The 25,434-nt window shown below is 42.7% G+C and overlaps 1 protein-coding gene across 2 annotated transcripts in view; it reads right to left on the reverse strand.

The window, feature by feature from the left end:
- The window catches only part of arhgef9a (Cdc42 guanine nucleotide exchange factor (GEF) 9a), a 176,901-nt gene that overhangs the window by 138,450 nt on the left and 13,017 nt on the right, over nt 1–25,434 (reverse strand). For both annotated transcript variants that reach the window (XM_068047936.1, XM_068047935.1), the window contains exons 2-4: nt 10,343–10,534; nt 9,201–9,380; nt 7,247–7,479 (exon numbers count right to left, since the gene is read on the reverse strand). In XM_068047936.1, coding sequence (XP_067904037.1) covers nt 7,247–7,479; nt 9,201–9,380; nt 10,343–10,534 — 605 coding nt within the window. The remainder of the gene's footprint in view (nt 1–7,246; nt 7,480–9,200; nt 9,381–10,342; nt 10,535–25,434) is intronic.

Here is a 25,434-nt window from a genome sequence, read left to right on the forward strand (position 1 = left end):
GAGGCTTCTCAGGCAGGCACCTGAATCCAGGAGGTAGGTGGGAAGGCACTCTCCTCCTGAATCCTCCAAGTCCTTACCTCAATGAAGCTGCTGGGTTACCCAATGCTTGGCAAACACGGCCAACAGCAGCTGAAGTTGAAAACCTGCATGACAATTAGACTCGCAGCCTCATTATTATATTTAAAGCTCCACCCCGCCTACTTGGAGCAGGTTGGCTGCTTTCCCAGCTTCCGGCCTCAGTTAAATGGAAATGGCTGGATTGGAAGCAGGTTTGGCTTGGGAAACAGATTTTTCAGAATTTAATCTCACATCAACTACAACCCATCCCTCTCCCCCCACACACAACCCAAACCCACCTGTTTTTATGTTAAAATTCAGTCTGAAGTGTCCTATGTCAGAAGGCTGTAAAGGTCTTGTATGAAAATGAGTTTTAGCAGTTTCAACGCAATTTGTAATAGATAAGAGGACACAGCACAAAACTGCACCTAATTTGGCACTAAATGGACGATCTCATTCAGAGAGGTCAGTACAGGAAAAAACCTTGCATTGTTATTTGATCTTATTCTAATGTTATTCTAAGGTTGGACAAGGCAGAGAGAATCTTACTATGCATCTATTATTGCTATACCCAAGTTGAATTGGGACCTGGAATGCTCAAAGAGCGTTTCTGTCCACACATATAAGATTCCTTACGCTGATCTGACAAGGTCACAATTCAAATATCATTTGAAAAAAGATTCTTCATTATTCTTTAAGGAAATTTTAAACTATCAAACTAAAATTTGGAACACAAGTCATTTTGTGGACCTGACTTTTACAGACCCCAATGTTGGGGGTCGTGGCGGGGGAGAGGCCGGAAAATGCCTCCGGCAGAGACCCATTACGGGCCTCGACCCTGGAAAGGCCCGGCCCAATATTGCTAGCGGCAGTGAGGCCTCGTTGTGGCACCCCCGCCACTTGGCGATGGGAGCCAAATTTAAATATGTGAATTAATTTAAATAATGGAATAAATTACCTTCTTGCTTCTGCCGTCTGTCCCTGTGCGATATTGGTGCCAGTGGGCGACACTCCCGCACCTTCAGATCCCTGTCTGGGGATCCGAGGTGGAACACTGGTGGGGACGGGGGAGAAGGTAAGTTTTTCTGTGCAGGAGGGGCGGTAGCAGGGTCAAAATAATATCATTGGTGTAGGGGATGGTGGGAAGAGTTAGAGTGTAAAGTTTATGGACTTTGGGGGTGTAAGGTGGGCAGGGAAGTATTTTGGGGAAGGGGAGGGAGGGCAAGTGATTAATTATATGGTTTTTAGGGGGGGTGGGAGAGGGGCAATTTAAATGGATTAAATTTTTTTTATTGAAGTTACCTCTAAATATGTAAATTGAATGTTAGGGCTCAGAGCCCTTTAAAAATGGTATCAGCACCTGCGTAAAGGCGGTTGACGCATTGCCCGGGATGGACAGCCCGCCCCCTCCACATCATCACGGTGGACAGTCCATCCCACCCATTTAAATGAGCCAGCACACTGAATATCATGGCGGCTCCGCAACTTGCAGTCCACATGGGCAGACCGCCATTGTTTACGTCTGCTGCCGATTACGGTGGTGGAAGTATAAATTCCAGCCCAGTGTGTTGGTGAAGAGTTGAGACAAGGATATCTAAAAGCGACCCATACTTTTGAAAAAGAACCATGTTATTTGTTCAGCATTGCCTGAAGATTTTTATGTCTTGCTGATTGAAACACGGCCTGGGATTTTATTTGGGTGACTGGGGTCTCAACCTCCGGCAAAAGTGCCACTGAGAGCCCTGTGTCACCCCTTTTGTGGGGGGCCCACCGAATCAAGTGCCAATTAGGCAGTTAAGTGGACAGAGGCGCGCCTTCCACAGGATCAAGAACCCCGGCAACAGAAGATCCGTACTCTGAGAGCTGCCAGCCAAAGGCCGCCGGCAATTTGACTGAGCAGTGCCACCACGGAGGCACTGGCTGCTGCTGGTGGAGCATCTACCCAAGGCCCAGAGGCAGCCCTGGACCTAGGCCGTAGGTAGGTCAGGGCATGAGGGTCTCGCAGGGTGGGGGTCGTAGAATATGAAAAGCAGAATATTTTTTTAAAGGTGTGAAACTTGTAAGTGTTGCTGTTCAAAGAGACTTGGGTGTGCTTGTACAAGGAACACAGAAAGTTAACATGCAGGTACAGCACGCAATTAGGAAGGCAAATGGCATGTTGGCCTTTATTGCAAGAGAATTAGAGAACAGGAATAAGGACGTCTTGCTACAATTGTACACTGTTTTGGTGAGACCACATCTGGAGTACTGTGTTCAGTTTTGGTCTCCACATTTAAGAAAAGACTTACTTGCATTGGAGGCAGTACAGCAAAGGTTCACTAAATTGGTGGCTGGGATGAGGGGTTGTCCCATAATGAGAACTGCGTAAATTGGGCCTATATTCTCTGGAGTTTAGAAGAATGAGGTGTGATTTAATTGAGACATACAAGGTTCTGAAGGGGCTGGATAGGGTAAACGCAGAAATGGTTTCTGCTGGTCAGGGAATCTAAAACATGAGGGCACACTCTCAGGATAAGCGGCCAATCATTTAGGACTGAGATGAGGAGAAATTACTTCACTCAAAGGTTTGTGAATCTTTGGAATTCTCTACCCAAGAGGGTTGTGGATGCTCCATCGTTGAATACATTTAAGGCTGGAATAGGCAGATTTTTGGTCTCTCAGGGAATCAAGGGATATGGCGAGTGGGCGGGAAAGTGGAGTTGAAGCCCAAGATCAGCCATGATCGTACTGAATGGCACAGCAGGTTTGATGGGCCATGTGGTCTACTCCTGCTCCTATTTCTTGTGTTGCGGGGGAGGGGTTTGTAGGGAGGTCGGCAGCAAGGGTAGGGGGTTGGCTCTCAGCAGGACACCCTTCCCGATGGCGGGTCCTTCATTAAGGCACTAAGTGCCTTTTAACGAGGGACTGCTCCACACCATCCCACCCACCCCCGGAGCCGGAAAGGAACATGGTTTATCTTGCCATGGTGCCTGTGCAATAGGCCCGCCTGCTGCTCAACTAATTGCAGCGGCGGCGGGATGAGGCCCTTAATTGGGTATTATTGCCCACTTATCAGCCTCAGTTGGCAGCGGGACGGGAAGGCCGTTCACAGGCCTTCTCACCTAGGACTTAATTTTGGTGGAGGCGGGAAGCTGGCATGGCTTCCCCCTGCCACCATCCCACCCGATTACATGCTCCCTCTGCCTCCAGTCCTGCCACAGGGGAGAGCATAAAATTCCCCCCACTATCTCAGCAGAAAAAAAAACTTCCTGAAGCAGTTAATAAACAAAATCTCAGAACTAGGCAACTATCCGAAGGAAATTTCAACCTTTTGGAAAATTAGCTCCAAAGTTCTGGGTACGATGATATCTTTCAATGTCATTATTCTTTGGTAAGAAATGGATTACATATTCTTTTTCTAAAACCCCTATTCATGTCTTTTAGTATTTGATTCATAGAATGACAAGCAGAACCTCATGCTGGAGCCTCCCCCTACTATATCACATAAAGGAAGAACAATAGTTTATATTCTTGTTCCACATATAGCAATTTCTTGATTTCAGCTGTCCTGTCAAAGTGGGAACATGAGTTCTTTCAAGGGCTCTGGTTACCTGCACCATGCACCTGAAGTGCTGTAACCTGCAAGGCTATGGACCAGGTTCTGGAAGGTGGGATTAGATTGGGCAGGTAGTTTTTTCAGTTGGCTCAGACACGATGGGCTGAATGGCCTCCTTCTGTGCTGTAACTTTTCTATGGTTCTCTGGTTCTATGGCTCATTCAGCAAGTGCACTGTCCATTGTAGAACTAAACCATGCACTAGACTAGAAAAGTCCCAAGTTCCATTCATGGTCTGTGTTGTGTTAGCTCATTTTAAACTGGGTTCCTAAATTATCTTTACAGATCTTGAGCTGGTGAGGGGAAGAGTTAACTAGTATCCATTCCCTTAATCACTACACAACAAATAGCTAGAAAGTAGTGGTGTGCAAACTTAAAGTGAGGACAAGAGTGAGCACTTTGAACCAAGAGGTTCGGAGAGCAATTGTATAATTTCTGCCACTATCTGAGCTGAGATCAATGACATCAGCACAAACCAAGCCTGGTCAGTGCAGCTCAGCGACTCGCTGATAAATTCAAGTTATGGGGGCTACCAATGTTATTTTAACGAGGTTATCTATTTTCAATAAGTGCTTCAGGATTGTCAGCAGTGATGACTTGGAAAGATCCAGGCCCAGTATGCCCAGTTTTTCTCTTCAACCATTTTGTATACAATTAATTTACTTTTAAAGAGTGCAAAATATAAAATCAAATTCTTGTTTGACCTTGACTGTTCATTTTTAGCAGGATGAAAATGAAGGCTTGGTGTCGAATTTAAGGTTTTTAGATAAGACAGCGTGAACAAGGATAAAGAGACAGAGTTAAAGATCAGGAACAATCAATAGGGATATGGAGAAGAGAACTGGATAAATTTGAGAAATGGAGAATACTGAATAACCACAACAAAGAGAAACAGTGAAAGGAACATTTCCTTTGTGTGCTCTTTGCAGAAAATTCATAAGTATGTTCTTTGTCTTCCCCTACACAAACAAATAAACAGCATTGGCAGTGGAGAAATAAACAGAAGATATAACAACAGAGACAGGACTAAAATAAAGCAGAGAAACAGAAAGAAGGGAAAATGGTACATTAAACAAAAAAAGAGATCAAAAAGAAAAGAGGAACAGAAGGAAAGAAAAGCAAGCAAGATAACGGGCTGGATTTTATGTTGCTGCCAGCAAGTGCGGCGACAGCCATAAAAGATGACAGCCCGCACGGACAGGTTTTACTCTACGGAGCCGCCACGATCTTATATGCAGTGGCTCATTAACATGGCTGGGGCAGACCACACACTACCCATCACCCCCCACCCCCCCCCCCCCCCCACCCGATGATGTATGCAGGCAGTGGCACCATTTTCAAAGGGCTTCAAGCCCTTAAGGTGCATTTGCATTTTTAAAGTCAAAGAATGTGGAAAAGTGCAGTTAAACACGGAATTACATTTTCACTCTCCTCACCCACACCCCAAGGAAGAATCGATTCATTAATTGGACATTCCCCCCCAAAAAAAACTTCTATGCAGATCCCGACCTTTCCCCCCGACCTTTAATAACTCTAACCCTCAACCCCTTCCCACCATCTCCCCCACCAAGCCAAAGAGTTTGACCCCGATCCCCCCACCCCGCACTGAGAAACTTACCTCCTCCCCCTCCCACAGGTGTTGCGCCTCATTTCCACGGACGGGGAAGTGCCGGCCGCCGGAACAAAGATTGTGGCTTCAGGAGGCAACGGGAACTTCATTAATGCAGGTGAGTTCATGTATTTGAATATTTAAATTACGGTCCTGTCGCCAAGGGGTGTGGGGGCTGCCACAAGGCCTTGCCGCCGCCGGCGAGATCGGGACAGGCCCTGCTGGCGTCGAGGTCTGTGGTGGGCCTTATCCGGGGCAATCTTCATGCCCCCACCCCCCGCCCCCTCCATCCTCGGCCACAGATCCCAACTTCGAGGCCCCTATAAAATTCAGCCCAATACTTGATTTGCAGTTCTTCTCTCACCTCCAGTCTCTACCCTTTTTTGCTTATCTCTCTTTTGTCGCTATTACTATGATCAGTATTCCTTTGAATTTTCTTTTCTTTTCTCTCCTAAGCTGCAATTGTTCCATCCTATGTGCTCATTTCTTTCCCAGAATCTCAAAGCAATAGAATCCCATACCATCCTGAGTTTTATTTTCTTTCTGCCATTTTCAGGTTTTTAAACCCCAACTAGACATTACTTAGTGATTACTTCCTAAATTGTTGTATTTTGTCTTCTACTGTTTTCAACCTTGGTGATATCCTGCCATACTGATCCTGGCCCTTCACATTGACTTCTCAATATGAAAAAAGAAAAGCCAGCCAACAGGAGGCAAAGTGTTAAAAAGAATAAGCTGTTTTCATTAACAGAGAGGATGAGAGAAACAACATATAGAACCCTAAAAGACACACTTTGCAGGCATGAGTCCAGTTTGTTTGCCTACTTTCGGTACTTACCCATTGTCTTCCTTCAGAGCATTGGAATTAAATATTAAATCACGATCTGTGCCCACTTTTAAAGCACAAAGGAATACTACCAACCAATGTGAACTAAGCATTGTTGGGACTTACAATTCATTATTCAGAATTGGATACTGATGGTTCAAACTACAAGTGTTAATCTACCATTTAAATTTCAAGCCAAGGTGACAAATTCCACATTAAATACACTACTGTAGTTTAAAATTAGCAGCGGGAGCCACAATCCAAATGTCATGTGCCTGTAACACAACATACTGGCCCTGATCTATGGACTTGTGTTAAATGTCAAGTTTTAAATGCATTTTATAACTAAAAGTTCAAGGTTAAAGTTGTAAAGCATGATGGATGAAATAAACAAATGTTTATAGATTCAAACTTGGTGCACCTTTTACATAAAGTACACAATAATTTACAAAAACTGACGAAGAACTGTGGCAAAACTCAATGCCAAAAATGGCAACAGTTCTTTGCTTCCTGTGCTTTTTAAAGCTATCAACCTTATCCAGATCACGAACGTGCAAACTAGTGGAGTTTGAATTAGCGATGTTCTACAGTGTATCTATTTTTAAATTAATACAATTTCAATCACAAATGCAACAATTCATTAACTGACAATTAATGAGCATGAATATCATGAGTGATCCCCAACTCTCAAAATAATGAGCACAGCCTCAAGTGATTTCATCAGTTTTTCCATACAGCATGTATTGGAAGCTGGCAGTATTAGGGACAGCATAGACATGCCATTCATTATTTATTTGGATGCAGAAACCTCAAGCATTTCCTATGGCTAGACTTTGGCTAGTTGGAGAGTAGCTTGAATTTACCCAAGTAGTTTAATAGGCAAAATAATTTTTGTTAGCGCGTGTACTGGGATATTTGGAACCTAGTTTCCACATCCTTCATTGCCTCTGTTATGAATTGGTATATTTTTTCCACAATTTTTTGTCCCTTTCTTCCCGAAGGCCCCAACGGTAAGGTACCATGGGCACTCCGCACTCGACCCTCCTTTTCTGAGGCCATTGGCTCTTGCGGAGCAATGCTAAACTCAAACACAGTAAGAGTGTAATATTCTAAAATGAATGACAATGAGCCTCAAAAATAAAATTGCTTCCAATGCTTACCTATGATCCAGTGCTGTATACTTGAGTAATTCTGCGAGCTGTAGTGGATATTTGCAGATCTTTTGCACCGGCGTGAGGAGAAAGCCATCAATGGCAATGTCAATCATTTGCTGAAGGAGTCGACAGGCCTCAAAAAAATGCTGATACCTGCCATCCTTCATCAGCTTGGAAAGCTCCATGCATGCATCTAGGTGATTATTACAGTACTCAGAATAAATCCAAAATCCATCTTGCTGTAAATGAATACAACAAATATATGTATCAGATGTGCAGGCAAAACCAACAATAAACCTCCTGAGCTGACAGATTAATACATCAGGGTGGGCAGCAGAGATAACTGGCTGACATGTAGGAGGCTGCGTTCATCATATATCGAACAGCACATTTCAATTCTTTACCTCTAACCTTTACATCCTTGTGCAAATCCTCAACAGAACTGCTCCCTCACTGTCTTAGCCATGGCTCAGTGGTAGCACTCTTAACTCTGAGTCAGCAGGTTATGGGTTTCAGTCCCACTTGAGAGAGCGTTGAGCGCAAAATTTTGGTGCAGCATTGACAGAATGCTACACTGTTGGAGGTGTCTTTTGGATGAGACGTTAAAGCGAGCCATTATCTGTCCTCTCAGGTGGATGTAAAAGATCCCATGGCACCATTCCAAAGAACAGCAGGGGAGATTTCCCTGTGTTCTGGCCAATATTTAACTCTTAACCAACATCACTAAAATAGATAATCATTATCACCTTGATGTTTTGCTATGAACCAACTGGCTGCTGTGTTTTCCTACAAGAGTGATTACACGTCAAAAAACTTCATTGGCTATAAAGTGTTTTGTGTCATCCTGAGTTCATGAAAGGTGCTATACAAATGCAAGTTCTTTCTTTATTGTATTCTAGGTATAGGTGCCAGCAGTCATTCCAACTACTTTAATCCAAGTCCCTGAGCTCTGTCTATCACTGCAATTTTCCTGTTTTGAGTTGAGGATTTTTTTTCAGTTATTAATTAGCCAGCTGTTATAATACCATGGAAAGATTTTCATTTTTAGCACTTGGGTGTAACTTATCACCTAGGTGGAGCACATAGAGAAACATCAAGTGGACAGATAGCACACATAACAGAGTCCAGCTAATTTTTCAATCCGTTTCAATTACTGGACGACAAATTGAACATGCTTCCTTAAACACACACAATCCTTCCACTCAATATTCATCCGCATACTATGCCCAGGCATACTTGCTCTCCATCACTAAAGCAGAACATTTCCCCCTATATTTTTAAGCTTACATCAGTTATTGTTTCCACTTATAAGGAATTCAGTAATAAGGGGATTAGACAGAGGTTCAGGATTATTACCAGAATAATTGCAAGTTTTTTCATACATAGTTATTAAAAAATGAAAAACAAGTGGTTATTGAGTACATAACATAATTGAAATGGAATTAGATAAGTTTTTGACAAGAAATGATATAAAAGGATACAGAAAAATGGGCGTAGAATTAGTAGCACCAGTTGAAGAATTAGCACTGGTTTGGTTCGATGAGACTAATTTCTGACTTCTGTGCCATATTTTCATGATTCAATAACATTGATGCTTTCAATGGTAGAATAATTTAAAAGAGAAATGTTGGTACAATAATACCATTGATGATGTATAATTGAAGGCAACAACAATGTTAAACAAAAATAAAATTTTGAGTTGAAATTGTGATATGCAATATTGCTAATGAATGCATTCATTTGAAATTCCTCTATCGCATCAAGGGGTTAATGCTTTTATTAAAATAGCAGAGGAATTTCATACACATTAATTATTAATAAAGCAAAGCACAATTCTAACACGCTGGTAAATTCTTTTACAGTAGTAGCATAACAGGTCAGCACACAGGAACACAGCAATTACACACAGAAATGCGGATAATGAGAAATTATAATCTAATCGAACAGGATTATAATTTACATGCTCCAAGAAGCAGGGCCCAATTTCACTCAGATGGGGATCTTCCTTGTTGTACTGCTTCTCCAAGTCTCTGACGAAGCTCATTTGAAATCTATAAATGTCTTCAATATTTCCAAATATGACTTTCAGCTGTTCATCACTGAACATATCTCTGCGCTTTTTGCATTGCCTAAGGTATCCCTAAAATATGAAAAAAAGATACATTTATCTGCTTGAGGCAAACTTCATTTACATGCAGTAGCAATTTTAATCAAATAATTAATAATTTAGTAGCAAGTCAAATATTCACTCTCTATTGATTTTTTTTTTGCTCATCCAAGTAGTTTTTCATAGAATGAATAGCATTTGAACAAAACATTTGGGGCAGAGGTTAACGAGTTGAATCTGATATGTAGTAAATTGAACAATCATATAATAAACTATTTACAGGTGCAACATGCTCCTTGTAACTCCTGCTCGTTGGGAGCCAAGTGAGATCAGCAATTTGAATGAAGTCATGAATAAAGGATCTTTGGAATGGCTATGTTTTGTGTAAGAGTAATTTAGGCCAGCCTAAAAAGCTCCAATTGTCCTGTTTTGCTCTGCTGGCATCAGCTATGATGACCAGAGCATGGGCTGTACCAAACAATGGAAATCTTCACAAAGGTACTTGCTGCTGCATGTAGTAACTGGAGGAATTCTTACTCCTATTAGCGAAGCAGAAGGCTGGATGCTTTAATCTGCATCTAGCACATGGTATGTCTAATCTGGAAGTATTTGATACTAACACTAAATACCAAGTTCCCCAGTTTTGGTATGTCACTTTGATGGGGGTGGTGGGGGTGGTGGGGGTGGTGGGGGTGGTGGGGATGGGGGGAAGTGGGAGTGGGGGGGATGGGGTGCAACGTTGAGACCTTGGACAAAGTAGCGATTTTCCAGAAGATTATTTAAATGATTCTTTACTATGCTGCAGCTTTAAGTTTTAGCGATAGAAACATAATTTATTCATAACGAAATAGTCTGAATCTCTTGATGACATTTTGAAGAGTAACAATGAATGTTTCCAAGAACAAATGTGTAGCAATTGCTAATTTCAGAGCTCTTCCATGAAATTTATATCATCAGTATGAGGGAACTTGGAGCTGTAGTTGTGTTATTATTACCTCACAGATGTCCTTCAGATGTTTAATGTAGTGTCGTTCTGTGCTCATAATTTCATTGATGACATTTGCTCTCATCTGGTCTCTGTTCTGGGCACTTCTGCCAAGGCACAGGCAGTCAGAGTTTGGGTCCAGATGCCCATTTTGAATCTCACTACTGGCTTCATCTACAGTATCTTCCTGGTTCACCCAAAGCTGTTATTAAAGAAAGAAAAAGAGTATGGATAATTGACTGAAATAAATTAATTTTAGTGGTCACTAAGGTGAACAATACAACAGCTTACTGACAATATTTAAATAACTTTAGGGGGTAAAAATCCTAAGCAACTAATTTGTAAATGATTGCTATCAGCACTTTCAGGACCGGGACAGGAGTTCCAGACAAAATGGTCATCATCACCACTTTCACAAGGAATAATTGAGATGCAATGATACAATATAAAGTAAGCCCATTTTCCCCCTTCTCTCCTAAATGGGCTGACATGCTGCCAAGGGCATCATCAGTCCACCAAAATCTCACTAAAGTGACCATTTTTCATGTGAGTCTAAGCAGTGAACTATACATTAATGATACCTCATTGATGAATAAAGAAATAAGGGCAAGACTGAAACTAAAGAAGACGGCACACACTAAGTACATAGACAACAAAGGAAATTATGACAATTGGGAATACAGAAAGGTTAGGAAAGAAGTTTTAAAAAAATTAAGGCAAAGAGAAACTACAAAATTATCATGGAATATAAAAGGTAGTTAAGTATTCTAAAGACATATAAATAACAAAAGAAACATCAGAATAGGGTTACTAAGGAATACACACAATAAACTCACAGGTAATGACAGCAAAATGACAGAAATGTTAAATAATTACTTTGCCTGAGTATTTAACTGAAAGACGAACATGGTGAATATGACATTGGAAGAGATCAAAAAAGATATTAAGACATTTAAGGTAGAAGGGGGAGGGGGAGATTTAAATTTAAAGAGGCTAAAACCCCTGGTTTGATGGATTGCATATTAAAAGAAGTTAGGGAAGAGATAGCAGAGGCATTATTAGATATATATATCTAAAATTCATTAGAAAATGAAACAGTGTCAGAAGACTGGCAGACACTAGTGTGATTCCTAAATATAAAAGGCAGACAGAACAAATCCAGGGAACTATAGACCAATTGGTTTAATGTCAGCAGTAGGATGGATAATGGGATCCTTACTTGAAGATGTAATAGAAATACCATCTAGAAAATGGAAATATAGAGTAGTCAGCATGGATTCCAAAAGAGAAGGTAATGCTTGACCAACCTGACGAAGGTCAAAACATGTGGAGTCAGGGGACAAGTATGGATGGATAGCAAGCTGGCTATAAAACAGAAAAGAGAGTTGAAGTAAAGGTAGTTACTCAGATTGGCAAATGGTGGGATGTGATGTTCCATAAGGATCGATGCTGGGACCCCTGTTGTTCACTATTTAAATAAACAATTTAGATTCAGGAAGCAGAAGTACAATTTCAAATTTTGCAGTTTACACCAAATTGGGGTTTGTAGTTAATACAGGGTGAACTGCGACAAATGCATTAGGCATTAATAAACTTGCAAAGTGGGAGTGTAATTGGCAAACGGAATTCAATAAGGAAAAGTGTGACGTATTACACTTTGTTTGGAAAAATAAGGAGGCCACATACTCCTTGGAAAATAAGTGTCTAAGGGGATAGAGGAGCAGAGGAATCGGGAGTACATATACACAAATCACTATAAGTAGTAATGCAGGTTAATAGGGGCATAGAGAAAGGAAACAAAGCACTGGGGTTCATTTCAGATGGATAAAATTGAGAAGCAGAAAACTTCTGTGAGACTTGTACAGAGCCTTGGTTAGGCTACACTTGGGCATATTCTGAACAGTTCTGATCTCCAACATACAAAAAGGATCTAGAGGCACTGCAAAGGGGGAAACATGATTTACTAGAATGATACCAGAACTGAGAGATTATACCTATCAGAAAAGATTGAACAGGTTGGAGCTCTTTTCTCCAGAAAGAGAAGACCGAAATGTGACCTGATAGAGGTCTTTAAGATTATGAATGGGTTTGATAGGATAAACGTAGAGATGTTTCCGCTTGTGGGTGAGATCAGAACTTGGGAACAGAAACATGAGTTAGTCACTACAACTCCAATAAGGAATTCAGGAGAAACTTCTTTACCCAAACAATGGTTAGAATCTGGACCTCGCTACCACAATCATAGAATCATAGAATGGTTATAGCACAGAAGGAGGCCATTCAGTCCATTCTGTCCATGCCAGCTGTCTGCAAGAGCAATTCAGCTAGTCCCACACCCCGCCTTTTCCCTGTAGCCCTGCATTTTTTTTCTTCAGATAATTATCCAATTCCCTTTTGAAAGCCATGATTGAATCTGCCTCCACCACACTCTCAAGCAGTGCATTCCAGATCCTAACCTCTCGATGCATAAAAAAGTATTTCCTCATGTCGCCTTTGGATTCTTTTGCCATTCACTTTAAATCGGTGTCCTCTGGTTCTTGACCCTTCTGCCAATGGGAACAGTTTCTCCCTATCTACTCTGTCCAGACTCCTCCTGATTGTGAACACCTCTATCAAATTTCCTCTCAACCTTCTCTTCTCCAAGGAGAACCGCTCCAGTTTCTCCAATCTATTCACTTCACTGGAGTCATGCATCCCTGGAACCATTCTTAGAACTCTTTTCTGCACCCTCTCTAATGACTTAAAATCCTTCCTCAAGTATGGTCCCCAAAACTGGATACAATACTCCAATTTGGGCTGAACCAGTGTCTTATAAATGTTCACCATAACTTGCTTGCTTTCTTAGAGACAAATAGCATAGATGCATTTAAGGAGAAGCTAGAAAAGAGCATGAAAAGAATAGGAGAGGTTTATGGGGAGATGAAGAATGATGGGAGGAGGCCTCCATCGAGCATAAACACCAGCATGGATCTATTGGGCCAAAAAACCTGTTTCAGTGCTGCAAATGCTTTGTATTCATAAGAGTTTTTAGAAACAAGGAAAGGTCATTATGACCAAAAATCCCTCCCCTCACCAGAAAAATCCAATTATTTATTGAATTCATTTCCACTGTTTCAGTGGCCTTCCCTGGTACTAATTTCACAATATTTTACAACTTCTATTGTTCATTCCGACATTCCTGCCTCCACCTCAGCTGACAGAGCAGAGGGAGCACCACGTAGGAGCACCTGCAAGCACATGGAAAAGTCCACCTAGCTGCATTTGGGTTTCATGGGATTATATTTTGTTATTAAATGTCACCTTGCTGAGCAAGAGTCTTCAATGAATTCTGAAATGGTGCACCAGGCAAACAATCCTTTACTTATTTTTTGTAACACTACTAGGCCATTAACAGATGGATGGCTCTCGCACAGGTTGTGATGGGAAGGGCCACACCAAATAAGGTCAATGCATTTCCCATGCTGTTATCTCATGTGATGATGGGTCCAGGGAAATAGTAAGGGCATTCAGGAAACTACAACAGGTCAGCAGAAGGTGGATGATTTACTGGTTTGATCATATGTGTAAGTAAGGTTCATGTGAAAAGTGCCTGTATTAGCAAGTCGCAGCCTTCCCTTGCAAGTTTCTCATTGCGGCTAGCCTGTGATATCTGAATGTCTTCATACCATTATGGCAGGTCACCAGCCTCCTCCATATCCTCATTGTCAGAGGAGGCATCACAATCCAGGATGTCCTTATTGTTCCAAACTTCTCCCTTCTGTAATGCCAGGTTGTGCAGAACATAGCACACCACCACGATACGAGAGATCCTTGCTGGACACGACTGCTCCGGCATTTGTAGAAAGCAGAGTCTCTGATGGTAGACACTCTCTGGTGGGTAGTGTCATCTACGTGTAAGAGGCTGGTTGTGTACCCCTGTGCCCTCCTTGTTCCTGCCCCCTTCCATGCTCATGATCCTGGTGCCCCTCTGGGTTTTGCTAGCCCATTTCTGGCGGCTGCAGCTCTCTCCCTCTCTGCTGCTCTTCCTCACTGGAAGCCTCAAAGCCTGTGTGAATGAGGCCCATAGCAAATAGCTTCACTCAGTTCTCTGGGCCCTGCATGCCCACCCATACTCCCTACATACAAATGCCAACTCAGAGAGGGCACTCAAAGTTTGCCTTTGTTCCCAATTGCTATTGCCACTGTCTACTAACTATCACACACCCTACCAAACCATGCTACCTCTCACAATGGCTGCTGACTGCAGCCAACACTGACCTTCCGCTGAGCTTCTGTCTTGTTTTGCTGGTAAGGCTCTGATGCTCTGTTATTCCCTTGCGCCCCTCGTAAAATGGAAAAAACCTGGTAAAATCACATTTTATTACCTGTGTAATGGGCTTAATTACCTTCCCGTCACTTTCCAGTGCAACCTCTCCCAGCTTTGGTAATTTCTGCTCACAACGTAAACACGTCAGGCTTCCCTCCTGACACATTTTGCTACCATGTTAGCCACCCCTCCTGCCTTCAAACCCATCTCCAAAGTGCTGAGAAAATCCCGGCCAATGTCTTTGGTTTAAAATACAAATGGTTGGAAATTACATTATGTGATATTAGTGTCAAACATGTTGATGCACTCATGTCAAATTCCTCTGTTATGGGTTAATACCTGTATTCAATTAGCAGGGCAAAGGAATTTCATACAAATGCATAAATACATTTATTACTAATATATAACACAATGTACATTCAAAGCAACCAGGTGCTTATTCATTCTCATTGTCTTGCCATTTCAGTCAAATGCAGATTTTTGCAGATTCCTCTAAACAGGCGCAGTTCAAAATGCCCACAAATCACAACAGCAACTATTGTAAAAAGAGGGTGGTATATCTTATACCGCTTTCATTACAAAACAGCATAACAAGGAAAATGCATTCAGATGGCAGCAAAATCCTGATGTCACTTGTGTGGCTGCAAACCAAAAGGAACAATAACAGGAATTAATACAGATAATGACAATTTTCCACTTCCCATGTTACATACAGAGGCCTAATCCATGAGTTTGTTCTTCATCTTCATTGTGCTCAATATTATTACAATTTAGATTGGATCATTTAGAAAATACTTTCTACAATTAAAAAATGTACTTCAACTACCCAATGACCTAGTGGATTAAAGCACCACTCAGTGCAGCATAAAACTTCACAGGCCATGAGGTCCCAGATTTGATGCCCACCCAGTCTATTGTCATGCCACCTGCCAAGAATGAGGCACATTAGTTTTGTCATGAACATTGATTTTAAACTGTTACTGGAGTGAAGAAAAGACTTGTTAAACAGACCAGCCGTGGCTGGAAAAGACATTTGCATATTAACAGACAGTGATTGGAAGGACAAAGGACCATTCCCTGACACATTCAACCCACAATGGACCTTGATCACCAGGTACTGTGGGTAAGAGGAGCACTCCAGGCCCTGCTAAGATGATACAGTCCACAGAGCCAAGACATGGTCAGACCAGTTAGTCACATGACTAACCTGCTTGGCAACCTGGGGTTTTCTGAATTGAACAAACAGTTTGGACAGAAAAAGTCTGTTTGCTCCTGAACTGAGAAGATCTCTCCTGTCTGCTCCCATCTGTCTTCACAAGCGTCTGAATCCACTGAAGACACATGAACCCCAAGAGAGAAACGTCTTCTACAGTGAACAAGGTTTAAGGATAATACTGGGCCCCAACGAAAAGCAAGATCTACCTACAATCAAGGACTATACGGGGAGCTTGAAGAACCGTAACAAAAACTCTTCAGATATTGCCTCATTCCACTTTATTTTTCTTCTGCTCTTTTCTGTCTCTACTTGCATGTGTGTATCACATATGCATGCTAGCATGAGGGGCGTCGTGTATCCATAGACGTCAACTGAATTAGAGTTTAAGTTTAATAAATTTCCGCTTTTCTTCTTTAAACCTAAGAAAGCTTGTTTGCGCTGATTTCTTTGCCTTATAATTGGAAAGCGGTGAACAAGGTTTCACCAAGGGGGAATTTTAAAAAAAACCACGGTGTGTTTAAAATTAAACCCTGTTACGGTAAGACCAGGTGAAGACTGAGAGGGACGCCTAGACATCTTTCTCACCTGGTTATAACACTATGCTGAATTAACTGTTCCCAGCCAATGCAGCACATTGAGTGCTGAAATTGGTCTCCGTGGCTTGAGCTAGGTGGGAAAAGTTATTCAAAGTCCATACTTCAAAGCACTATCCAGTAACCCCTACTGCAAAGGACAGCATGTGGGTGACAGTGAGGAAAGGATCAGGTTTAGCTGTGATATTCCCTGGGCTCGAATCGTCCTTACAGACTCATTCCCTCGGCTCACAAAACACAATGATAGAAAAGATGAGAGGGGCCATTTTACCCATATACACACTTCCATAGAACCCTGTAAATATAAGATATTCATTAATAAATCCAATAAAAAATCCAGGAGAAATCTCTGGACCCAGAGAGTGGTTAGAGTGTGGAGCTTGCTATCACACGGAGTAGCTGAGGGCAATAGCATAGCTCCCTTTAAGGTGAAGCTAGATAGACACATGAGGGAGAAAGGAATAGAAGGTTATGCTGATAGAACATAGAACAGTACAGCACAGTACAGGCCCTTCAGGCCACGATGTTGTGCCGAACCTTTAACCTACTCTAAGATCAAACTAACTACCAACCCTTCATTCTACTATCATCCATGTACCTATCCAAGAGTCGCTTAAATGCCCCTAATGTATCTGCTTCTACTACCACCGCTGGCAGCGCATTCCACGCACCCACCACTCTCTGTGTAAAGAACCTACCTCTGACATCTCCCCGAAACCTTACTCCAAACTTTCTTAAAATTATGCCCCCTGGTGATAGCCCTTTCCACCCTGGGAAAAAGTCTCTGGCTATCCACTCTATCTATGCCTCTCATCATCTTGTACCCCTCTATCAAGTCACCTCTCATCCTTCTTCGCTCCAATGAGAAAAGCCCCAGCTCCCTCAATCTTTCTTTGTAGGACATGCCCTCCAGTCCAGGCAGCATCCTGGTAAATCTCCTCTGCACCCTCTCTAAAGCTTCCACATCCTTCCTATAATGAGGCGACCAGACCTGAACACAATATTCCAAGTGTAGTCGAACCAGGGCCTTATAGAGCTGCAGCATAACCTCGTGGCTCTTAAACTCAATCCCCCTGTTAATGAAAGCCAACACACCATACGCCTTCTTAACAACCGTATCAACTTGGGTGGCAACTTTGAGCGATCTAGAGTTAGATGAAGTAAAGTGAGAGGAGCTCAGTTGGGCCAAATGGCCTGTAAATTGTAAGTAATTGTAATCTATGTAAATTCATCATATTTATTAACAATTTAAATGATGGGATGGAAAACATATTCAAATTTGCCAATGGCACCAAGATAGGCAGCATTGTAAGCAGTGTAGTTTGAAACATAAAATTAGAAATAAATAATGATAGATTATGTGAATGGACAAAACTGTGGTAAATGGATTTCAATGTTGGCAAATGTGAGGACATCCAATTTGGAACAAAAAAAAAAGATGAAAGAGTACTTTTGAAATGGTGAAAAGTCAAACAGTGGAGGTCCAAAGGGATTTGTGGGTCCAGGTATATAGATCATTAAAATGTCTTGAACAGGGGCAGAAAATAATCCAAAAGACTAATGGAATGCTGGCCTTTATATCTAGAGGACTGGAATACAAGGGGGTAGAGCTCATGTTGCAGCTACAGAAAGCCCTGGTTAGACCAGACCTGGAGTACTGTGAGCAGTTCTGGGCACTGCACCACCTGAGGAAGGATATATTGGCCTTGGAGGGAGTGCAGCATAGGTTTACTAAAATAATACCAAGACCCCAAGGGTTAAATTATGAGGTGAAATTACATAAACTAGGGTTTAATTCCCTGGAATTTAGAAGGTTAAGACATGATTTGATCAAAGTTTTCAGGTATCAAGAGGTAACAGATAGGGTAAATTGGGAGAAACTATTTCCTCTCGTTGGGGAGTTTAGGGCTGTGGGCATAGTCTAAAAATTAGAGCCAGACCTTTCAGGAGTGAAACACTTCTACACACAAAGGGTGATAGAAGTTTGGAACTCTCTGTTGCTAATGGCAATTAATGCTAGATTATTTTAACTTTAAATCGGAGATTGACAGAATTTTTTTAACCAAAGGTATTAAAGGATATGTGGCAAAGACAGGGATATGGGGAGAAGGCAGGTATATGGAGGTAGTTCGCAGATCAACCATGGATCACTGAATGGTGAAACAGGCTCGAGGGGCTAAATGATCTGCTCCTATGTTTCCTTCCCATCACCAGCATTTAATGTGCAAAGATTCTTTTTTTGTTGCAACATGTAGCTCCAATTTTTGCTTCCACTGCCTTACCTGAAAAACCATTGTACAATACTATTAATCACACTTTGTCTGCCTTCAATTGATTTTTATCAGTTGTATTTATGTTCCTTTATCCTAGATCTTTATCTATGATAGTTGTGGTTTAACTTAAAATAATGCTGCAGATTAAACTTTTCTATTCCACTTAGCATCTTAAATACTTCTATAAAATATCATTTTGCCGGCTTCTTTTTAAGGCTGAAACAGTCCTCTAACACTACAAATCAGCATTGTGAATCTAGCTGACTGATAATTTTCAATTTTCTCCGTTCATTGAAGTCACTGGCTTTTGCTGCTTTACGGTTCCATGGGCTGTTACAGCTCTTCAGTATCTTACTCAAACGGCTATTATTTATGTGCAGAACAAGACAAGCAATTTCAGCATTATTGAACAGTAAGGGCATTACAATTGAATTGATCCTGTCCCTGTCCAACATGCATATATGCATTTGCTAGTAGGGGGTCACTGCCTAGTCATCTGGAGTGGAAACCTTGGCTATTTCTTTCCTTTCCTTGCTCAGAGGCACTCAGTCCCTATTAAGATCCTGGCTGAGACCAGGGGCTGAATTTTTTCAGCTTGCCACCGATGATGTAGAGGGGGCTAGTGGGCACTTTGACCCCAGCAACAGCGTCAGGCACGACCATGCAGGTGCCAGTGTCATTTTTAAAGGGCTTCCAGCCCTTCAGTTCGATTTAATTTTTTTTAGAGGTGCAGGTAATAATAAAATTTTCCATTTAATTTTTCAACAGTTTCAATCCCCTCTACCACCCCCCGAAATGAGTAAAAACTTTATTAGATGCCCTCTCCCCCCCAAAAATGGTCAACTCACGATCCCAACCTTTCCCCCCGAACGTTCTTCACTTTAAACTTCAACCCCTTCGCACCATCCCATCAACCAATAGCAAGAGTTTTCCTGCTCCGCTCCCCCTCCCCCACCCTGATAACTTCAGTCCTCCTCCCTCCACACCAGTGTGCTGCCTCGGATCTCCGTATAGAGAACCGAAGGCGTGGGAGTTCCGGCAACCAGCCAGAATATCGGCATGGGATGGCCATCGCGACGAGGTAAGTAATTATGCTATAATTAACATTTATTTAAATTTCGGCCCCATTGCCGAGCGGCGGGGGCCACCACAAAGCCTCGCCACCCCCGGTAATATGGGGCCGGGCCTTCCCAGCATCGAGGCCCATGGCGGGCCTGTCCCAGAGATATTTTCCAGGCCCCCCTGCCACGACCTGGTAAAATCCAGCCCCAGTTAAACCGGAGGTCTTATTCTATGTAGCCGTGGCTCAGTGGTGGCACACTCGCCTCTGTCGGAAGGTTTTGGGTTTGTAAGAACCACTCCAGAGATTTAAGCACAAAATCTAGGCTGACACTTCAGCTCATTATTGAACTAATCACTACCTCCTGATCTATCCCAAGTTCTCTTTTGCTCTTTCTAACCTTGGTAGTGTCCTGCACTATGGGCTTTGGCCCTTCATCTATGCCTCTTAATTTAAAAAATATTGGATAAATGTACTGCATCACCATCATTAGATGGCTCTATGGGCAGAATTTTACCAACTTAGAAGATACGTGGGTCCCGACATCGACGGTGTCCGAGTTCCACCCACTGCGCGATCGTACAGGAAGCGGCCTATTAACAGACCAGCTCCTGGAGTTCTGTCCAGTTAGGGCTGGCAGGCAGGCTCCACAGACAGGAGGGCCAATCAAAGTGCCCGAGGCTGAGAGGCGGTCAGCAACCACGCCCCAAAAGAGGTGAGAGACAGCAAGGGTGCCTCAAAATGGTGGGGCCCTTTGAAGACTTCAGAAAATGGTTAAAATAAGTGTGGCCACAGCGACCATGCCAACATTGTGGAGGGGTTTCACCCCTAGCTCTGGGGTGGTGGATGAATTAAAGGAGGCCTCACTGGCCCCCGGCCTGCCGTCAGGTAGCCATCTCCAGCCATCTGCTGTGCTTCAAACGTAGCAGGGCACCCCTCCATCATCGGGAAGATCCCAGTGGCATCAAAAATCTGCTCCCAAGTGGCCTGTTAATTGCCACTAACTGGCTACCCATTGCTGCCAGTGGGTAGCTGGTGTCAGTCTGACCCCACCTCTGGCAAGGGATAGGCCAAATAATTATAGGCCGGTCAGTCTGACCTTGGCGGTGGGTAAATTGTTAGAATCAATTCTGAGGGACAGGATAAACTGCCACTTAGAAAGACATGGATTAATCAGGGATAGTCAGCATGGATTTGTTCAGGGTAGGTCATGTCTTACTAACTTAATTGAGTTTTTTGAGAAAGTAACAAAAAGGATTGATGAGGGTGAATGTGATCAACATGGATTTTAGCAAGACATTTGACAAGGTCCCCATGGCAGACTAGTCAGTAAAATGAAAGCCCATGAGATACAGGGGAATGTGGCAGGTTGCATCCAAATTTGGCTCAGGGACAGGAAACAAAGGGTAGTAGTCGACAGGTGTTTTTGTGAATGGAAAACTGTTTCCAGTGGTGTTCCACAGGGCTCAGTGTTGGGACCCTTGCTGTTTGTGGTATACATTAATGATTTGGACTTAAATATGGGAGGCATAATTGAGAAATTTGCTGATGACACAAAAATTGGCCGTGTAGTTGATAGTGAAGAGGGTAGGTGTAGACTCCAGAAAGACATCAATGGTTTGGTTGAGTGGACGGAAAATTGGCAAATGGAATTCAATCCGGATAAGTGTGAGGTAATGCATTTGGGGAGGGCAAATAAAGTGAGGGAACACATAATAAACAGGAGGATATTGAGAGGGGTAGAAGAAGTGAGAGACCTTGGAGTGCATGCCCACAGGTCCCTGAAGATGGCAGGACAGGTAGATAGAATGAAGGCGGCATATGGAATGCTTTCCTGTACTGGTCGAGGTATAGAATGCAAAAGCAGGGATCTTTCTGGAACTGTATAAAACGCTGGTTAGGCCACAGCAGGAGTAATGTGTACAGTTCTGGTCACCACACATTACAGAAAGGACATAATTGCTCTGGAGAGAGTACAGAGAAGATTTACAAGAATGTTGCCAGGGCTCGAAGGTTGCAGCTATGAGGAAGGATTGGATAGGCTAGGGTTGTTTTCCTTCGAACAGAGGAGGCCGAGGGGTGACTTAATAGAGGTGTACAAAATTATGAAGGGCCTAGATAGAGTAGACAGGAAGGATCTGTTTCCCCTAGTGGAGAGGTCAATCACCAAGGGGCACAGATTTAAGGTGATTGGTAGAAGGATTAGAGGGGACATGAGGAAAAACTCTTTCACCCAGAGGGTGGTGGGTGTCTGGAATTCACTGCCAGGAATGGTGGTGGAGGCAGAAACCCTCAATTCTTTTAAAAGGTACCTGGACCTGCACCTGAAGTGCTATAACCGGCAAGGCTATGGAACAGGCGCTGGAAGGTGGGATTAGATTGGGTGGCTAGTTTTTTCAGCCAGCACGAACATGATGTGCTGAATGGCCTCCTTCTGTGCCGTAATTTTTCTATGGTTCTAAGATTGCTGAGAGGCAGGACTGCATTGTGTACACGGCTTGATGCACAAGTTTCAAAAATTTCCCATCCTCCCACCTCCAAAGACGCCTCCGCGCAGCTGATAAGATTCTGCTCTATCTATCCTGATTGTGATTTTACTTTGTCAACTAATTCATGCAGATTGTCACCTAATTAAAATAGTAATCCTAGCTGTGGTATCGCACATTGAATTCTGCAACTTTGTCTAGAAGGACTAGCTAACACACAAGTCAATTATATTAGTCATCCTCAAGGGATGTAAACCTCCTCCTTTACACCAGCTGCTGGAATTCACTTTTGAGTTTTCTTAAAGGACTAGGACTTGCGGGTCTAAGGACATTATCATAACAGTGAACCCTGGTAGCCTGAAGGCATATATATGTGCACACACATAAAATGTTTTTAAACCTATGAAAAAAATATAGGAATGGAGTGGGTTAGACACAGCAATGGTGTCACTTATTGGCATTTGAGGCCTAATCTGCGACTCATCCATAAAAATGAATCACAAGGGGGACAACCAAAGGAATTCGCATCCTCCTGACATAGTTAGCTACAAATTAAACTACAACAAAAATGTCCTTGGCTCCAGGAAAGCCTGTCTTAGGAAACAGAAGACTTTAACAAAAGAGGTAAAGACACAAAGTGAAATAAAATGTGCAAAATATTCCATGCAAAAATAGAGCAATGCTCACTGTCGAGAGTTAAACTTCAGGCTTTAATGATACAATTGCAATCTCGCTATAACAGACACTGCAAAGCATGCGAGGCACTTTCCCTGTCCTGCACCCAGCTTGTATATCTGGCAAGATATACAGTGGGAGCAGTACCCTGCCCACGTTATAAAATTCAGCATGGGACCTGATTTTCATAACTTTTCACGAAGATGAAGCTTGCATATGCCTGCATTCCTCCTGGACCCAAAAATTCTGCCACAAAAAATTTGGTGCAATACAATTCAGGAATGTGAGATGGTAGGTCCATTATTTTGACCTGCACTTACTGGACTCCTAGAGGGCGGCACAGTGATGCAGTGGTTAGCACCGCAGCCTCACAGCTCCAGCGACTCAGGTTCAGTTCTGGGTACTGCCTGTGCGGAGCGTGCAAGTTCTCCCTGTGACCGCGTGGGTTTCCTCCAGGTGCTCCAGTTTCCTCCCATATGCCAAAGACTTGTGGGTTGATAGGTAAATTGGCCATTGAAAAATTTGCCCCTAGTGTAGGTAGGTGGTAGGAGAATTGAGGGGATGCGAGAGGAAAAATGGGATTAATGTAGGATTAGTATAAATGGGTGACTGATGGTCAGCACGGACTCAGTGGGCCGAAGGGCCTGTTTTGGTGCTGTATCTCTCTATGACTCTATGAGATGTTTGGATTAGTTATGGCTGAGGTAGAGACGGACTGAACACAGTCTTCTGGTTAAATGATGAATGTTCCTGCATCAAACGAGTTGAGTGATCCATTGTTTATTGGCACAGATTGTATCAGCCAAAGAATTTCACAAGCTAGGTATCCCTGTGCCAAATAAATCGGTTAATTAAGGATAAAACTGATTGAATGAGTGAATGAGTCAATTAACCAGGGACAAATCAAATTAAATTAACTCACAAATCAGATCATTGGAAATTATTCTATTTGTACCTCAGCTGGGAATAACACTGTGAAATTATGCTCAACATTTCTCTCAGGTATGAATCTCTCAACTACAGGGCCTGTAATTACTTTCATATTGTATGATCCAGAAATCTGTGGCTTGCTATCTTGTCTCCCTTTCTCATTTATATGTCAACCTTCTGCCTTTGCTGTAATAACAAAGTTCACTGCAAACTTGGGTACCACTAGAATCTAGTCAACGATTGTGCGCTAAATTGGCACACTGGCATCCCAGTAGTGTGGCACTTATTTCAACCCTGGGCCCGGTTTTGGTGGGTGCATTTTGGTTTCCATTTAAAATTCACCCACAGTAGCCAAAAACAGATTCAGAATTATGTAAATCTCACCTTTGAAATTCCCACTGAATTTGGCCAACCCAATGGCAGTGCGGCTTCCAGTGAGTCACTCAAAGGGCTATTTAAAAGGATTCACTTCTTAAAATGAGATTTAATTCCCTTGTGGACTATCTTGGTTACAAAGTGCTGGAAGAAGAGTATTCTGAGAAATGAGTAGGAAGTGGGTGCCAAGGTTCTCAGAAGCCTCCCAAGAGGAGCTTTTGGAAGAGGTGAGGAGGAAAAGTGAACTGCACTTTGCCAGCAGTGCCAAGACAGTTCCCAAACTCTGTCCTCCAGACATGGAGAGAGATTTCAAAAGGTCCACATCCCCAAAATTGTCACCCACAGGACCTGGATACAGTACAGGCAATGCTTAATTACCTCACTAGAATAGCAAAGATGAGCATTGCTCTTCATTTAACCCCCTCTCTCTAGGCGCGCAAAGTAGCAGTCCTTCACCCCATTCTTATACCACTATTAACATTTCGCTTCCATCCATCACTTCCTTCATCACCCAGCACAAGGACATACTACACGCCTCTCATTGTCATTGCAAACACAAACTCACATCTTCCTTGCTCCTACACATCAACCACTAACAGCATTCCCTACTCACTTCTCATCTTTGTAGAATTACCGACTTCTCAGGATTTCTTCCTTACTTGACGTTCTACACATTTGTTTCTCATTCAACAGCTCCTCATCTTGCTTGCACCTTGCTTCTTCTCCCTCTCAGCATATGCACTCACAGCACAAACCCTACGTGTCTACACTCTCCCTTTAGTAACCACTTGCTAACTCCTGCCCTTTCAAAATGGTATACAATAATCATGAGAGGAGCAAGGCCAAGGGAGAACCAGCTAATCTCATAAGCCTAAGCAAGCTGGAGCAACAAGCCATAGAAATTTGCAGGGCTGCCAGAGCTGTGTGCATCAGCTATTTTGAGGCTGAAGTCTTCACTGAACAGGGTCACTCACAGTTACTTACACCCTTTCATTAAGCACTGGAAAAATGCAGTCAACTTGCCTATGTAAAATTACAATGTGATGCAGGACTTCAGCAATTGTTCAGCCTCCCCTTGCCATCAGAGTTCTTGTGTCTTTTTTCTCCAGTACTTTCTCAACAGCCAGAGCCCCCCGACCCGCAGCACCACTACCACTCCACAACCAACCCCCTTGCCCAAACAAGACA

The sequence above is a fragment of the Heterodontus francisci genome, chromosome 15 (assembly GCF_036365525.1).
Source record: "Heterodontus francisci isolate sHetFra1 chromosome 15, sHetFra1.hap1, whole genome shotgun sequence".
Classification (NCBI taxonomy): Eukaryota; Metazoa; Chordata; class Chondrichthyes; order Heterodontiformes; family Heterodontidae; genus Heterodontus; species Heterodontus francisci.